At 45.3% G+C, this 12,603-nt stretch overlaps 1 protein-coding gene across 1 annotated transcript; it reads left to right on the forward strand.

The window, feature by feature from the left end:
- The first annotated feature begins 1,279 nt into the window (after nucleotides 1-1,279).
- RPS7 (ribosomal protein S7) lies at nucleotides 1,280-8,440 on the forward strand. The gene is made up of 7 exons (XM_055714322.1): nucleotides 1,280-1,408; nucleotides 1,993-2,074; nucleotides 2,407-2,478; nucleotides 4,053-4,196; nucleotides 5,784-5,848; nucleotides 7,534-7,684; nucleotides 8,325-8,440. The coding sequence occupies exons 2-7, from the start codon at nucleotides 2,000-2,002 to the stop codon at nucleotides 8,400-8,402; spliced, it is 585 nt and encodes a 194-aa protein (XP_055570297.1). The 5' UTR covers nucleotides 1,280-1,408; nucleotides 1,993-1,999; the 3' UTR covers nucleotides 8,403-8,440.
- The last annotated feature ends 4,163 nt before the right edge of the window (nucleotides 8,441-12,603 follow it).

Raw genomic sequence — 12,603 nt, forward strand, 5'->3', positions numbered from 1 at the left:
TGGGACTCCCTCAAGCATGGAACCTTTCTAAATTAGCCAACAAGGAAATGTCAAGGTGGGGATTTTTTTGTCAAGGCAAGGTTTTACTTTCACTTCACAGGCACAACCAGGCACTATCACTGGAACCAATATGCAAGTCACTTCTTTCAAAACTAGAGTACATCTTGTTCTTTTATCAGCGTTCAGCTGAAGTGCTATCAATGCCTTCTTTGTTAGATAATAACACAATATATAATATAAAGTGCTTCCAGTTATACAGAGAATACATGGAGCCCAGCATTATCATACCTTGTGTTATTACCCGAACACAGCTGAAGACTTGTGCATTATTTCTAGTGTAATGACAGTTTAGTAACTCTGATGGCTGTGACATCGTCTCAGCAGAAGCAACCGAGAGGTCATGTTTGTAGAGGTACACAAAACAAAGCTGAGGCATGGATCTGAGCTGGCACACAACTGCCCATCCTCTCTTGCTGTCAGCATGCTCCCTGGTGTAGTTTCACCTCATCTTTCCAGCACAACGCCTTGCCGCAGAACAGGGGCAGCCCTGTGCCAAGACTGCCCCAGCAGGTCTCTTCTACCTTGAAAGGGCTGAACATCACAGCTGAACTCCTGGCCCACTAAATTAACATGGCGAGATGAAACGGAGAGGGGAGAAAAAAGGCCATCCAGTATCCTACTGTATTTAAAGCTGGTGGCTGCTGCTGTTTTGCACAGCACTCGGTGTGGGTGCAGGGAGGCTGACACGCTCCGTGTACGGGCCCTGCCATCGCTGGAGCCACGCGAGCCGTGCCGCACTGCCAAGACCGAGATCCTGGTGACTACACAAGCAGCACGTCGACATCAGAAGCCGAGACCTGCAGCCTGCGAGGGGCCTGGCCGGCAGCCACTGAGGCGAGCGGGGCGGAGGGGGCCGCCTCACGCCGCCCGCGCCCACGGAGATGCAAATGACGGTGAAGACTTGGCACAACAGCCAGGGGCGGAGCGGCGCGGCCTCCTCCTTCTCCCTCTCCTCTCGGCGTCACAGGGCGAGCCCCTGGCAGAGGGAGGGAGGCGGGAAGGCAGCCCAAGTGCCACAGCCGTGCACAGCCGGTGGGCCAAGGCAGTCCCGCCCGCCCCCCCGCCACTGGCGCTGCGCATGTGCCGCACTGCGCCTCCTGCCCCGCCAGGCGCGGCGCCCAGCAGCTGGTGGTGGCGTCATCCGCGGGCGCCGCGCCAGGACTCTGCGCGCCCGTGCGGGCTTCGCTCCGGCGGAAGTCGCCGCCGGCTCGCGGCGCACGCGGGGCTCCGTTCTGCCCTTCTTCCGGGTGTGGCTTCACCCGGGTGGGCGGGGCGAGCGCCTTCCCGGGCCGCGATCTGAGGCGCGCTCGCGAGAGCTCTCCCTTTTCCTAGGCCGGTGCTGAGAGAGGTGGGTGCCCCGGCCGCCTTTCCCCCGCCGCCGCCGCCGCGATACGGAGCTGGGCGCCGAGCAGTGCTCCCCGCGGCGGCCCCGCGGTGGGGATGCCCCCGATTACCGCCTGCCCGAGGCCCGATGGTCGCCGGGGCGCCTGGAGCTGGGGGAGGGGAGCTGGCGGGCTTCTCCCCTCACTCTCCCCTGGCGGCTCCCCGGGGGAGGCCGCTGTGGTGGGGCGGCAGGCCGCCCGCCGGCAGGAGGGGGCCGGGGCCGGGCGCGGCGCTCCGCGGGCCGGGCAGGGCCGCCCGGCGGCACGTGGGGCCCTGTGGGCGCCCGGGCAACCTTCCTGGTGCGGCCGGGGCCTGGCCGCCGGTCCCCAGCGCACAGGCGGGGCGCCCGGGTGGGCAGGCCTCTGGCTCCCCGGGGCGGTTTTCCCGTACGGTGGCCGGCATCCCCTGGCGGGACCTGCTGGGGCCCGCGGGGCGCGCTCCGGCTTCGCTTTGAGGCGTGTGGTCGAGTAGCCGGGTTGCCGAGTCTTGCAGTGTTTGTAGCAGAAGACACGTTCCTGCTGACAACCGAGATGTTCTTTTGCGTTGCAGAAAGGCCATGTTCAGCTCTAGCGCAAAGATTGTGAAGCCTAATGGCGAGAAGCCAGATGAGTTTGAGTCTGGTATATCCCAGGTACGTGCCTTTTCCTTCTGCTGTTTGGTAACCGAATGCGGCTTGTGGAGACAGTGTTGTGACAGTTGTCTAGAGCTTAAAAGATCAGCGTGATGCTGTCTAAATGTGTACTCTTTCCTAGTTTTACTTAGGAACTGGGGCAGTCAGCCTGTGTTCCCACCAGTTGAACTTGTTGCATCTGTCAGTGTGACACTAGGGGAAGTTATGTCTTTGATAGTGACAGCGGTAAAAAGTATATAGCTGCTTTGTGGCACTGTGGACAGACTGTGGCCTCAAAGACTTTTATGAATTGATCTGTATGTAATGGTTTATGTGCATTTTCACCTTTCTAGGCGCTACTGGAGTTGGAAATGAACTCTGACTTAAAGGCTCAGCTGCGGGAGTTGAACATCACAGCAGCTAAGGTAGGCTAGACCTCTGCAGAGAATTGCCTGGTGACTTGCTCTGTGTGTTTACTTCTTGGGAATGTTGATGCTAGGTCAGTGGTGAACTTAGCGTTTTCTTAACAGCCTGTGATTATTTTTTATACACTGTTGTGGTGTATCTTCTAGTATTTGCTCTTAACATGTAGGATTTTATAATAGTGGCTTTTTTTTTTTTAGGAGCTGGTCTGAAAAGTCATTGTAAAAACTCCAATAGCAGTTTGTAATTTTAAATGTTTTTAAAAATGCTGGTTCTATTTTCTGTTTCTGCAAACTGGGCTTGAGGTCTGAAACTGACCTCAAGTGTTTGTGGCTATTAGCTGGAACTGTAGGCATTGCAGAATCTTTGTCAGGAGTGCAAGCTACAATACCCTGTAAAAATCAGTTGTAAATCCTCTTTTACCTACCAAGCAATAGATAGGAGGTGGGTTGAGGTAGTAGACTGACTTGATCGTGTAGGTTAGCCTGTTTGTAAACTTCTGGTTTGTAAAGGCAACTGAAACCTTAAGGAAGAAAAGGAAGAAGAGTGTTAGTGTTGGAATTTGTCAGCCTTGGAGACTGGATGGAACTTCTGAAACTGGTTGCTGCAATCAAAAACTTAAGTAGCTTGCTCTTTGATTCTTGCCCGGGCCCACCAATACAGGCACACATGCATGACTGATTAAGAGTTAAAGAATCTGGGAATGCAGAAGTCAGCTTGATGTATGAGTTCAGGGGCCTTCAGAATAACTGCTTTGTTGCTGAAGTACAGCAAGGCTTACAGTCCTCAATGAGGAGCTTTTTAAGATAGCTTTGTTGTTTAGTTAGTTACTTGGTTTTCATTGTGAGAAATACCCTGTGGGCATCTGAGTTAGCTTATTTGGGAACATGGCTGGTGAAAAGCAATTCAGCTTTCCATTCTGTTGGAGAATGAGGATGTCTCTGCAGTGAAGTTTGTGGGAGAAGCACGCTGTAAGCCTATACAAACTTCTTCTGTTTTGATCAACTGTTGGGGGAACAAACTGGGGCAAAAGTAATCCATTTTGGTGTGACATAAACCTGCTGGCATTTGGAGGTGAAGGAAATGACAGGAGTAGTGATGCAGGCCTTGGCAAGTGGTGGACAGAGAGGATTTTCATGTAGTAGCTCAAAAATAAGATATTTATTACTGTAAACTTTACCTAGAGTCTGCATTAGAAGCAAATAATTTTTGAAACTGTATCAGCATGTAAGTACCACTGCAGATGTGATGATAAGCATTCAGTATAATTAGAATTCTAGCATCTGAGTTCTGTCCTGCAGAAAGAATGAGCTTTGCTATTCAGAGGCTAGGGCTCTGAAGGGAGTGGTGGGTTTTATTGCCCAGTCCCTCCTTTACAGTAAAACAAGTGCTCTGACAGAGGTTTTTGTTTTCGATGCTCAGTCTTAAATGCATTAAAACAGGTACTGCTCTCTGATGCACCCCAGCCCCAAGTTGTAAGCAAGATTATCAAATATCTGTGTTCAGAGGGTTCATGAGCAAACCAAACATTACTTCTCAACCCACAGATAACGTTTACTTTCTGCTTCTGTTTCAGGAAATTGAAGTGGGTGGTGGCAGAAAAGCCATCATTATCTTCGTACCAGTTCCTCAGCTGAAATCGTTCCAGAAGATTCAGGTGCGGCTAGTCCGTGAGCTGGAGAAGAAATTCAGTGGAAAGCATGTGGTGTTCATTGCTCAGGTAAAACACATAGAATTGTAAAAATGTTGACTTGAAGGGATCCCTGGAGGTTGTTTAGTCCAGCCTCGTGCATGAAGCAGGACTGGTACCAACATAACATTGGGTCAGCCATGGTTTTGTCTGGCTGAGCCTTGAAAACACTTTAAGGATGGAGATTTCACAGCCTCTCTGGGTAACCTGTTCAGTGCTGCACTGCTGCTCTTGTCTGTTCAAGGTAACTGATACAACGCATATTTTTGTAACAGCAGGAAGTGCAATGAATGTCCTTCTATGGATGTAGGCTAAAATGATTTCAGGTAGCAGTTGAGGCTATGGAAACTTGGTGAAATTGAAGCTTTTTGGAGGAGGATATAACCTTTTTGTTCTGGCCTTTCAGGCGTTGCTTCTCAAACTTCTGCACGAGTAAGAAAGTGAAAGGGAGCAAATATTAATAGGACCTTTACTACACTTACATAATCTAAGCACTTAAAATTCAAGTTAATAGGAGAGGAAGGAAGAACCTGACTCAGGTTCTGAATTTATGGAAGGAGCTAAGCCATGAAAAAGTGATAGAGGGCTCTCTGGGCAGTACTAAGGGGTAGACGGACTCGGGAGATTGTCTATAGAGTGGACAGTTAGTAGTTGTTAGACTGAAACTATTTTTAGTGAAAATTCTTCATAACGTAATTTCATGAGCCAGAGCACCTTACCCTGAATCTTATGTGGCCAAGAAGGCTAGCTCACTTAAAGTGAGAATTGAGAATTCCCTGTTGGTTTAGTAATCCATGTTTTAGAAAGGAATGTGTACGTTTCTTCTGCTGTAGGCAAAATGTTCCTTTTGAATATACCTTGACCCAGTTTGGATTACAGTAACCCCATCATGAATACAGTCGTGGAGAATCTGTGATGTGTTGGTAGAAGATACTGCAGGTGGTTACAGCTGCATCTAAACCTCAGTGTTTTAAAACATGTGCCCTTGCAGATAGGGATGTAGAAAATAAGTTTTACTGGTCCAAGCTGGTATAAGTACCTTTAGATGCTGCTTTTGGAACACATTATATTTAAGCCATGGTTTGATTTGGATTGTGTAGTAAGTCTCATTATTCAAACAAGCTCAGATGTCACCTAGTTGTCTGTGGGACCAAGATAGCTTACCTGCTCTGCTTTGCACCAGAGGTTCAGTCTAACAAATAATCTAAAATTCTTTGTGGTTTCTGCTCCTGAAGAAGTGTATTCAGGTTGCTAATATGACCCAGTAAAGTATCCTGGTTGTATTCATGGGGGAAGGGGGAGGTGAAATACAGATCTTTTTATTTCAGTGTACTGAATACAGGATCAGTAGAACAGAAATAAAACAATGCCAGTACTTCAGCCTCTGCAAGTAATATCAAGTTGTAATGCTGGTGTAGCTTTGGGCATATCTAAGTCTCCCTTTTTGGTGTTTCATATGTCTGTTTCTAGTGTGTGTGAGGCAGTGCATGTGTTGTGTTTTTTGGGTTCGTTTTGTTTTGGTGTGTTTTTTGTTTCTTGTGTTGATTGTAAACACTAGATACTGAGAAATGGTGGGTTTTGTTTGATTTTTTTTTTTTTTTTTCCCCCCCATAACAGAGGAGGATTCTGCCCAAGCCAACAAGAAAAAGTCGCACAAAAAACAAGCAAAAGCGTCCCAGGAGGTAAGTAAATAATACTAATGCAGTATGACAGCTGCCTTCTGTAAGTTGGTAGTTTAGTCACATGTTTAGTTGAGTTTTTTCAGAAGTCATTCAAGTGGTGGTCTCATCCTTTCTCTTACTGCTTGAAATAGTATCTGCTGTTTTACTGCTAAAGTGCAGTAAAAAGCTTCTCTTTGAGCACTGTGTTGCATTTCTTAGAGCTCCATTTGTGTTTCCAGCTACAGCTGTAGCCAGTTTTTAGTAAGCAATACTGGCTTAAGACACCCCGACCTGCTGTCTCTGTTACCAGAGTGGGCAGACAGGAATTGGTGTTTTGAAGTAGGAAGAGCCACATCGACATCACATGTCGGGCTGTACAGAGGGCAGGGCTGGCACACTGAAGGGATGCAGTGAGGGAGAGTGGCTGAGGCAGGGTGTTGGTATGGGTCATCCCTCTGGGGTATGAATTTAACAGTTATTTGTGTTAAATTGCCTCCCTGCTCTTATCTAGTCTCTTTATTGATAAACATACAACACTGTTATGTCTATGTGGATGTCAGTGCCTCTTCTATACTGTTCTTTATTTTACTGTATCATTATGTAGTCCGTGTCTTAAGTTTGTCTTCTGTATGACATGTGGCATGTTCCTGTAACCTCTTCCAGCCCCAGTATTATACCTGTGTCATCTGTTACTGTATTTTGAAATTTTCAGGCATGGATTTTAAAAGTGCTGTTTCATAGTACTCATCTAGCTGAAGTCCTGCGTCTGGATGACTTTGTGTTCTATTGAAACTAGTGTTGTACAGTGGCTAGAGATGTTGGCATCTGTGTATGTAATTAGCCTGTTGTCACTTTCAGCACAAGAGAAGGAGAGTGTGCAGGACTGTCCCTTTCTCAGCCTGAGCCTATATCAGGCTAGTAGTGTTGTAAAACTGATACGTATGTTGCAAAGCGTAGAAATGCGATTGATGTTGATCTGCCTTAGCTATCCCGATCTTTGCAAGTTTGAAATGCTGCTGTAGGCACAGGTCTTAGTTACTAGCAATACTGCCTTGAAACTGCAGATCGGGAAGCTGGAAATTTTACTGGTCATCTAGACTTATGCACAAAATAACCTGGATTCATTTTTCTCATATTGGCTCACTTCTGGACAGTTTGGAACACAAATGTAGACATTAAACAGTCTTCTAAGCATGGACTGAACTCACCAGCTAGACTTTTTCCTGTGCTGCATCGGTGTTCTAAGTCTCTTGGGTTTAGGCAGATGAAGAAACAGTGTTTTCAAAACTGGGTGTCCTATGAACATACTGTGTAGTTGAAGATACTTGCATATTGAAGCTCTTCCAGTGAGGGTCTCTGGCAGAATTGCAGATGGGACAACTGGGTTCTGATTTAAATGAGTTCTTCCTTAAATGTGTGGAAATAAAAGGAGAATTTCAGGGCTGTTGCTGCAAAGCAACATGATCTAAAAGGTCAGAAACCATGCTACTGACTTCTTCCCCTCATGAAATCATTAAGTTTCTACACTTATTTAGCTTTTATTTTTGCATGACCTGTGAAGAAGTGTATTGTTACACTGCAGCATTAAAAAACCCCAAAACACCACTGAATTTTCAGATAAAGCATGCTGTGGAAGGTTTAAGCCTTAGCAAACTGGAAAATTTTGCAAGAGGACATGTTTTAATGACACAAATGTGGCATTTCAGCCGTACGCTTACTGCAGTGCACGATGCCATTCTTGAAGACTTGGTCTTCCCAAGTGAAATCGTGGGCAAGAGAATCCGCGTAAAACTGGATGGCAGCAGGCTCATAAAAGTCCATTTGGACAAAGCACAACAGAACAATGTTGAACACAAGGTAAATGGGAAACTACTTTCTCGTGAAGGGTGGAGTGGCATTCTGACATAGCTAAGAGGTCGTTTTAGTGATCCAGCAAAAGACTGCCTTTTGGCTTGTGGCAATGGAGAGGCTTCTGTTTGTATTTGGAGTATGATGCTGCAGGTGGGGCAAGACTGTTTTGAACTAAGCTCTAGTTCACCTTGCCAAAACCCCTGGATTGTAAAGTAGCTATCTTGGTTCCCTCATGGGAACAGTGTTTTGTTGGGGTTTTTTTGTTTGGGGATTTTTTTTTTTTGTGTGTGTGTGGTTTGGTTTTTGGTTTTTTAAGTGAAGCATTTAATTTTGACCTTCAACAGATGTGCTTGGTGTACAGCCTGTAGTCCCCTATCACTTTGCTTTTTTTTCTGTGGGGACATGTTTAGGTCTGCTCAGCTCTCTAGGTCTCCTATGGTTGCAAATCAAGGAGGTTCCAAATATTCTCCAGAAACATGTCTTCTATGTAAATACTCAGCTACCATAATCTAGAAGGAAACAATCAACCTCATAGTTGCACTTCAGAGTGAAGGCACAGTGGGAAATAGTGTAGTACCTAAAGTATGTTAACATAGATTTTACTTCCTTACACAGCATGTATAAACAAGATTGTTTGTCTTCACAGGTGGAAACATTTTCTGGTGTCTACAAGAAGCTCACAGGCAAAGATGTGGTGTTTGAATTTCCAGAATTCCAGCTGTAAAGTGCAAAAAATGGCTCAATAAACAACTGTTCATATAACAGAGTAATTTCATTTACATTTTGAATTCCGTAAATGTAGATGGGGATTAACTGGTTCATGGGACTTCTCTACTATCTGGATGAGTGACACTTGTATATCAAACTATTAAGTCACCAGTGTTTTAAAGGTAGTACTCTTAGGAGGTTGTTCTTGTCACAGTTGCAACAAAAGTCCAGAGTCTGCAAAAAGAGTTGGCACTGAAAAATAATCTGAAGTATATTGAGAGTCACCTTTTGGGGAGGATATGGAGAATTACTGTAGAGCAGTGGAACTCCTGAGTTTTGCACACAAGAATACCAGCTGGAGACCTACGTGTTCCTGACACTGGAAGAAGTCTACTTAGCAGGTGATGTGACCTCTGAAACGTGAAGCAATGACATCTGAAAAAGGGGTTTGAATTTTTGGGAAGTATGTTGGAGGAGGTATAGTTTGAATTTGAGATAAGCTTCTTGCTCTTTACGTGGCAAAATTATGTACCAGTTCTTACCTAAAAGCAGGTCCTATAGCTTCTCACCTTTATCAGAGTGACATGAGGAAACATTTTCATTTCTGAGAGCTTGACTGTCTTGCTGGACAATAACTACAGTTTTCTAGGTATTGATCTTGCTTTCAGAAATCACGGATTTTTGTATCTCCATATATTAGCAGTATGTATGTCTGTATTTCATGGCTAATAGCTGAAGGCAGGGATAGATACACCAGGGTAAAACAATGACTGCTGGAACATTTGGGTTTTAAATAATGTTTTAACATAGTTTGGTACACACTTGGCAGTATATGGAGAGGTGAGGAAGAACTAGCTGTGTCACAGCAGTTGAAGGCTGCGGGATAGTGTCTTACAAACACTACGTTTTTGACTTGCATATCTGTTTAGAAACACTTCCAGCAAGTAACGATTTTTCTGGCTCGGGGGAGAGCATGGAGTTGGGCCTGTAAATGTTCTGAGCAGTTTATATAAATTTAGTACTTCACTGTGCTGAACAGGCTGTTCTGTTACTTAGGAGCAAGTGCTTAATACAGTAAAAGACACCTGATTATGGAGACAGTCTATTAGGTGAAGAGCTAAGTAGGTAACAGCCTGTGTTCCAGGGGATTTTAATAACTTGCATCTTCCTACCTGGCAGTAGATGGAGGACAAGTGCCACTTGTTGAGGGTTGTACCTTTTATTTCCTTCTCCCATTTACTGTGGTTTTGGGTGCTTCCCATTTGATACCTTTCTTCTTCACAACTGAAGAACTAAAAGTTTAAAACAAGTTCTGCATTGCTTTTTGAAGGCGCTTAAGTCATGCCGTAACTTCACTTTAGTAGGACAGGATGGATAGCTGTATGCTGTTCCTTTTTGTGCAGAGAATGCAAAGAGAACAAGGACAACACGTGCTGCGTCGCAATTAGTAGTTAATTTCCTGCTACTTGCTGACGAGGCTTGAAATGTTTGCACAAAAAAGCAGGCTGTATCTTTGAAGAAGTTGGATTACCTTAAGGCCTTCTTGTCTCTCCTTTCGAGCTTCTGTCTCTGGAGTATAACTTTATTCCTCGCTTAACTCCTTCACTATTTATTGTTCGTATTGGATGATTCAGCAGAAGTGACTTCATCAGCTTCCCTTAGAATCAGGTGAGGGGACTTATAGGTATGTAATAACCCGAACCCTGGCAGCTTGTGTGGAGAGTAATCACAAAACATCTTACAGCAGGAGTACCAGAACTTTAGAATTCAAGTTGTCATTGTCGAAATGGGTATTACTCAGGTCGGAAACCCCACCCCACCAAGTCTGCCCAAATTAATTCTAGTCTCAAGTCAGACATGTTACTAAGCTTCCTGCTGCAACAATACCAGATGGTAGCCTGTGCAAACTGATATTTGCTGGTGTGCATTGGAAGAAGCAGTCTGAGGAGTATTGGGAGACTTAACTGCCTTTAGTTAGAGGTTGGCGAGTCTGCTGGGGCTGTGTAACCTCTGCAAGAAGAGGTGATGTTCAGACAGCAGGCTTCAGTAGATGGCATTTCCTGTTTCGTGGTGAATACAACTCAGGTTTGATCTCTTCATAGTAATAAAAATGTCAGTAGTGTTTCTATTTTGAAGCACTGGGAGGGGGTAAGCGGGGGAGGAGAAATCTAGTAAACTGAATGTAAAGATTGCAAATGTTCCCAGGCATTGCCAGCTGGCTATAGATTTTTCTTGGCTCTTGTTGCAAGCCCTTTGAACTATATGAAATGCAAAGGCCCGTGTTGGCCCCACAAGCAAATTCTTTGAGTGAAAGGATAATGCTGTCAAAGCCATTTGTGGTTCTTGCATCAACTAAGCTGCAAGTAAAGGTGAATTTTTTGTGGCATAAAAATACCAGTCTGTGTGCTTTGCAAAATACTTTAGTCCTAGTTTACCTTTATTCACAGGCTCCCTTGTGTGTTAGTGTCAGTGATAGTCAGCCAACTCCCTCTGTCCCTCGACAAGCATATCAAGTGTATGCCTGCAATCTGGAAAGTCAGTTGATGCCATCTGGTCAAGTGCTAATGAGGCTGCTGGAATACTAGTGTCAAATGCTACCTTAACCTAAACAGACTCCATATGAGATGCTGCTAGACTTTTCCTATACCTTTCATGTGCTGGCGCAGTTGAACTCTTGAACGCGCGATTCCTCAGGAGTTTTATCAGCTGGTCTGTGTGCAGAAGTGCTGGGGCATTCTGTACCAAGACCCTGCGCAGTAGTAGTACATGGGTGGTGTCGATGTGAAGAGACAACCAGGTACTGAAGAGTATAAAAAGAGCGATTCTTTCCTGTAGTAGCCCAAAACGAGGAGCAGGAGCTTTACATCTGTTAGGTGCTCTTGGGATTTACACCCGATATTAGAGCTTTCATTGTTTATTCCATATGAACCCTTTCACAAATGTCTTCAAATACTTTGGTCTGTGAGGAAGGCTGCTGCCTGTTGATTTTCCTTTGAAAGGGTGTGTAGATGTGTCACAATTCTAGTGTGGCAGAACTTGCTTGAAGTTTTGGGTGGTAAGTGCTTGACCTGTCTCGTATTAATACGATAATCCGATGAATGATAACATCATGTCTGATTAACCTTTCTTGAGTGTAAGTTTTAATGTAGCAATCCTTGCACCAAACAGCGTTAGAAGGAAATCCTGTCATTCCTGCATTGTGGGCTGAAATAATCTATTTCCTATGCCTTTTTTTTCCTGAATTTTCCAAGTGGGAGGCCCGAGTTTGATTCTCTTGTTATACCTAAAAGCCAGAGCAGTGCCGAGAAGCTAGACCTTTTCCTCTTTGTGGGATGTGCTTTCTAGGTCTCCAGAGGTGTATCAGTGACAGAAAAAAAGATACTGATTACAGAAAGTCATGAAGTCTCGTAAAAAGAAGGCTTGTGGTTAGGCTGAGGGAGTGTTCTCCTGTCCTGCTTGGGGGCCTGTGCAGCATTGATCAGTGCCGATGGCTGACCCCTCTGTAAGGCAGTGGCCTCGCGGTGCCTCTTGCTGCCTGCCTGCCGGGCGCTCGTGTGAGCAGCCTGTGTTCTGCCGAGAGCAAAAGAAAGAAGTGACAGGAGCATCTCTTTATACTAGTGCTCTGTTCCCTGCAGAGAGCTGCGTGTAAAGGATCTTATTTATGTCTTGTGATCAAGAGGAGAAAGTTTGTTGGATTTGTTACGGTCTGCAAGTTCAGGTATACCCTCCTCTACCCTCCAGTTACTGTTGTTTTTTTTTTTTTAGGAAAATTATTCTTAAGCTTAGCAACAAGCAGTCACTGCTAGATGTTGCTAAATGATTAATAGCTAATGCTTTTCATTATTGGATATTGTGCTGACATGTCTGGCTCAGTTTTGATCTGTCCCTGGAGCAGCAAAGATAGAATTAAAGCCAGGCACTGAAAAGATGATTCCAATTTCAGAGATGGGGAGTAACAGGAAAAAGTGCTGCTGCGGCAGCAAAGGCTGCTTAGAAATTTTATACAAAAACCCGTTAGTGCAACACAACTAATGAAGCTGAAGGCCAGATTTTACACAACTGCAAAGTTAAACCCATGTTGCTGTTTCTGCACTGACCTTGCCCACCATACATCTTGTGTATTGCCCAGAAGAGGTGGTGAAGGATAGTTTCTGGTGTCTCCTTGCCTGTGGAGTGCAGTGGTGCTGCCTGCCCTCTGGAGCTGCGCTAAGGGAATG

This window comes from Falco cherrug, chromosome 6 (genome assembly GCF_023634085.1).
Source record: "Falco cherrug isolate bFalChe1 chromosome 6, bFalChe1.pri, whole genome shotgun sequence".
NCBI classification, from domain to species: Eukaryota; Metazoa; Chordata; class Aves; order Falconiformes; family Falconidae; genus Falco; species Falco cherrug.

What these genes read in the sequence shown, in the direction of transcription:
- RPS7 (XM_055714322.1), top strand. Translation starts at nt 2,000, where the DNA reads ATGTTCAGCTCTAGCGCAAAGATTGTGAAGCCTAATGGCGAGAAGCCA. An exon ending in TGAACATCACAGCAGCTAAG is followed by an intron (nt 2,479 to 4,052) that starts GTAGGCTAGACC and finishes CTTCTGTTTCAG; the next exon opens with GAAATTGAAGTGGGTGGTGG. An exon ending in ATGTGGTGTTCATTGCTCAG is followed by an intron (nt 4,197 to 5,783) that starts GTAAAACACATA and finishes CCCCCATAACAG; the next exon opens with AGGAGGATTCTGCCCAAGCC.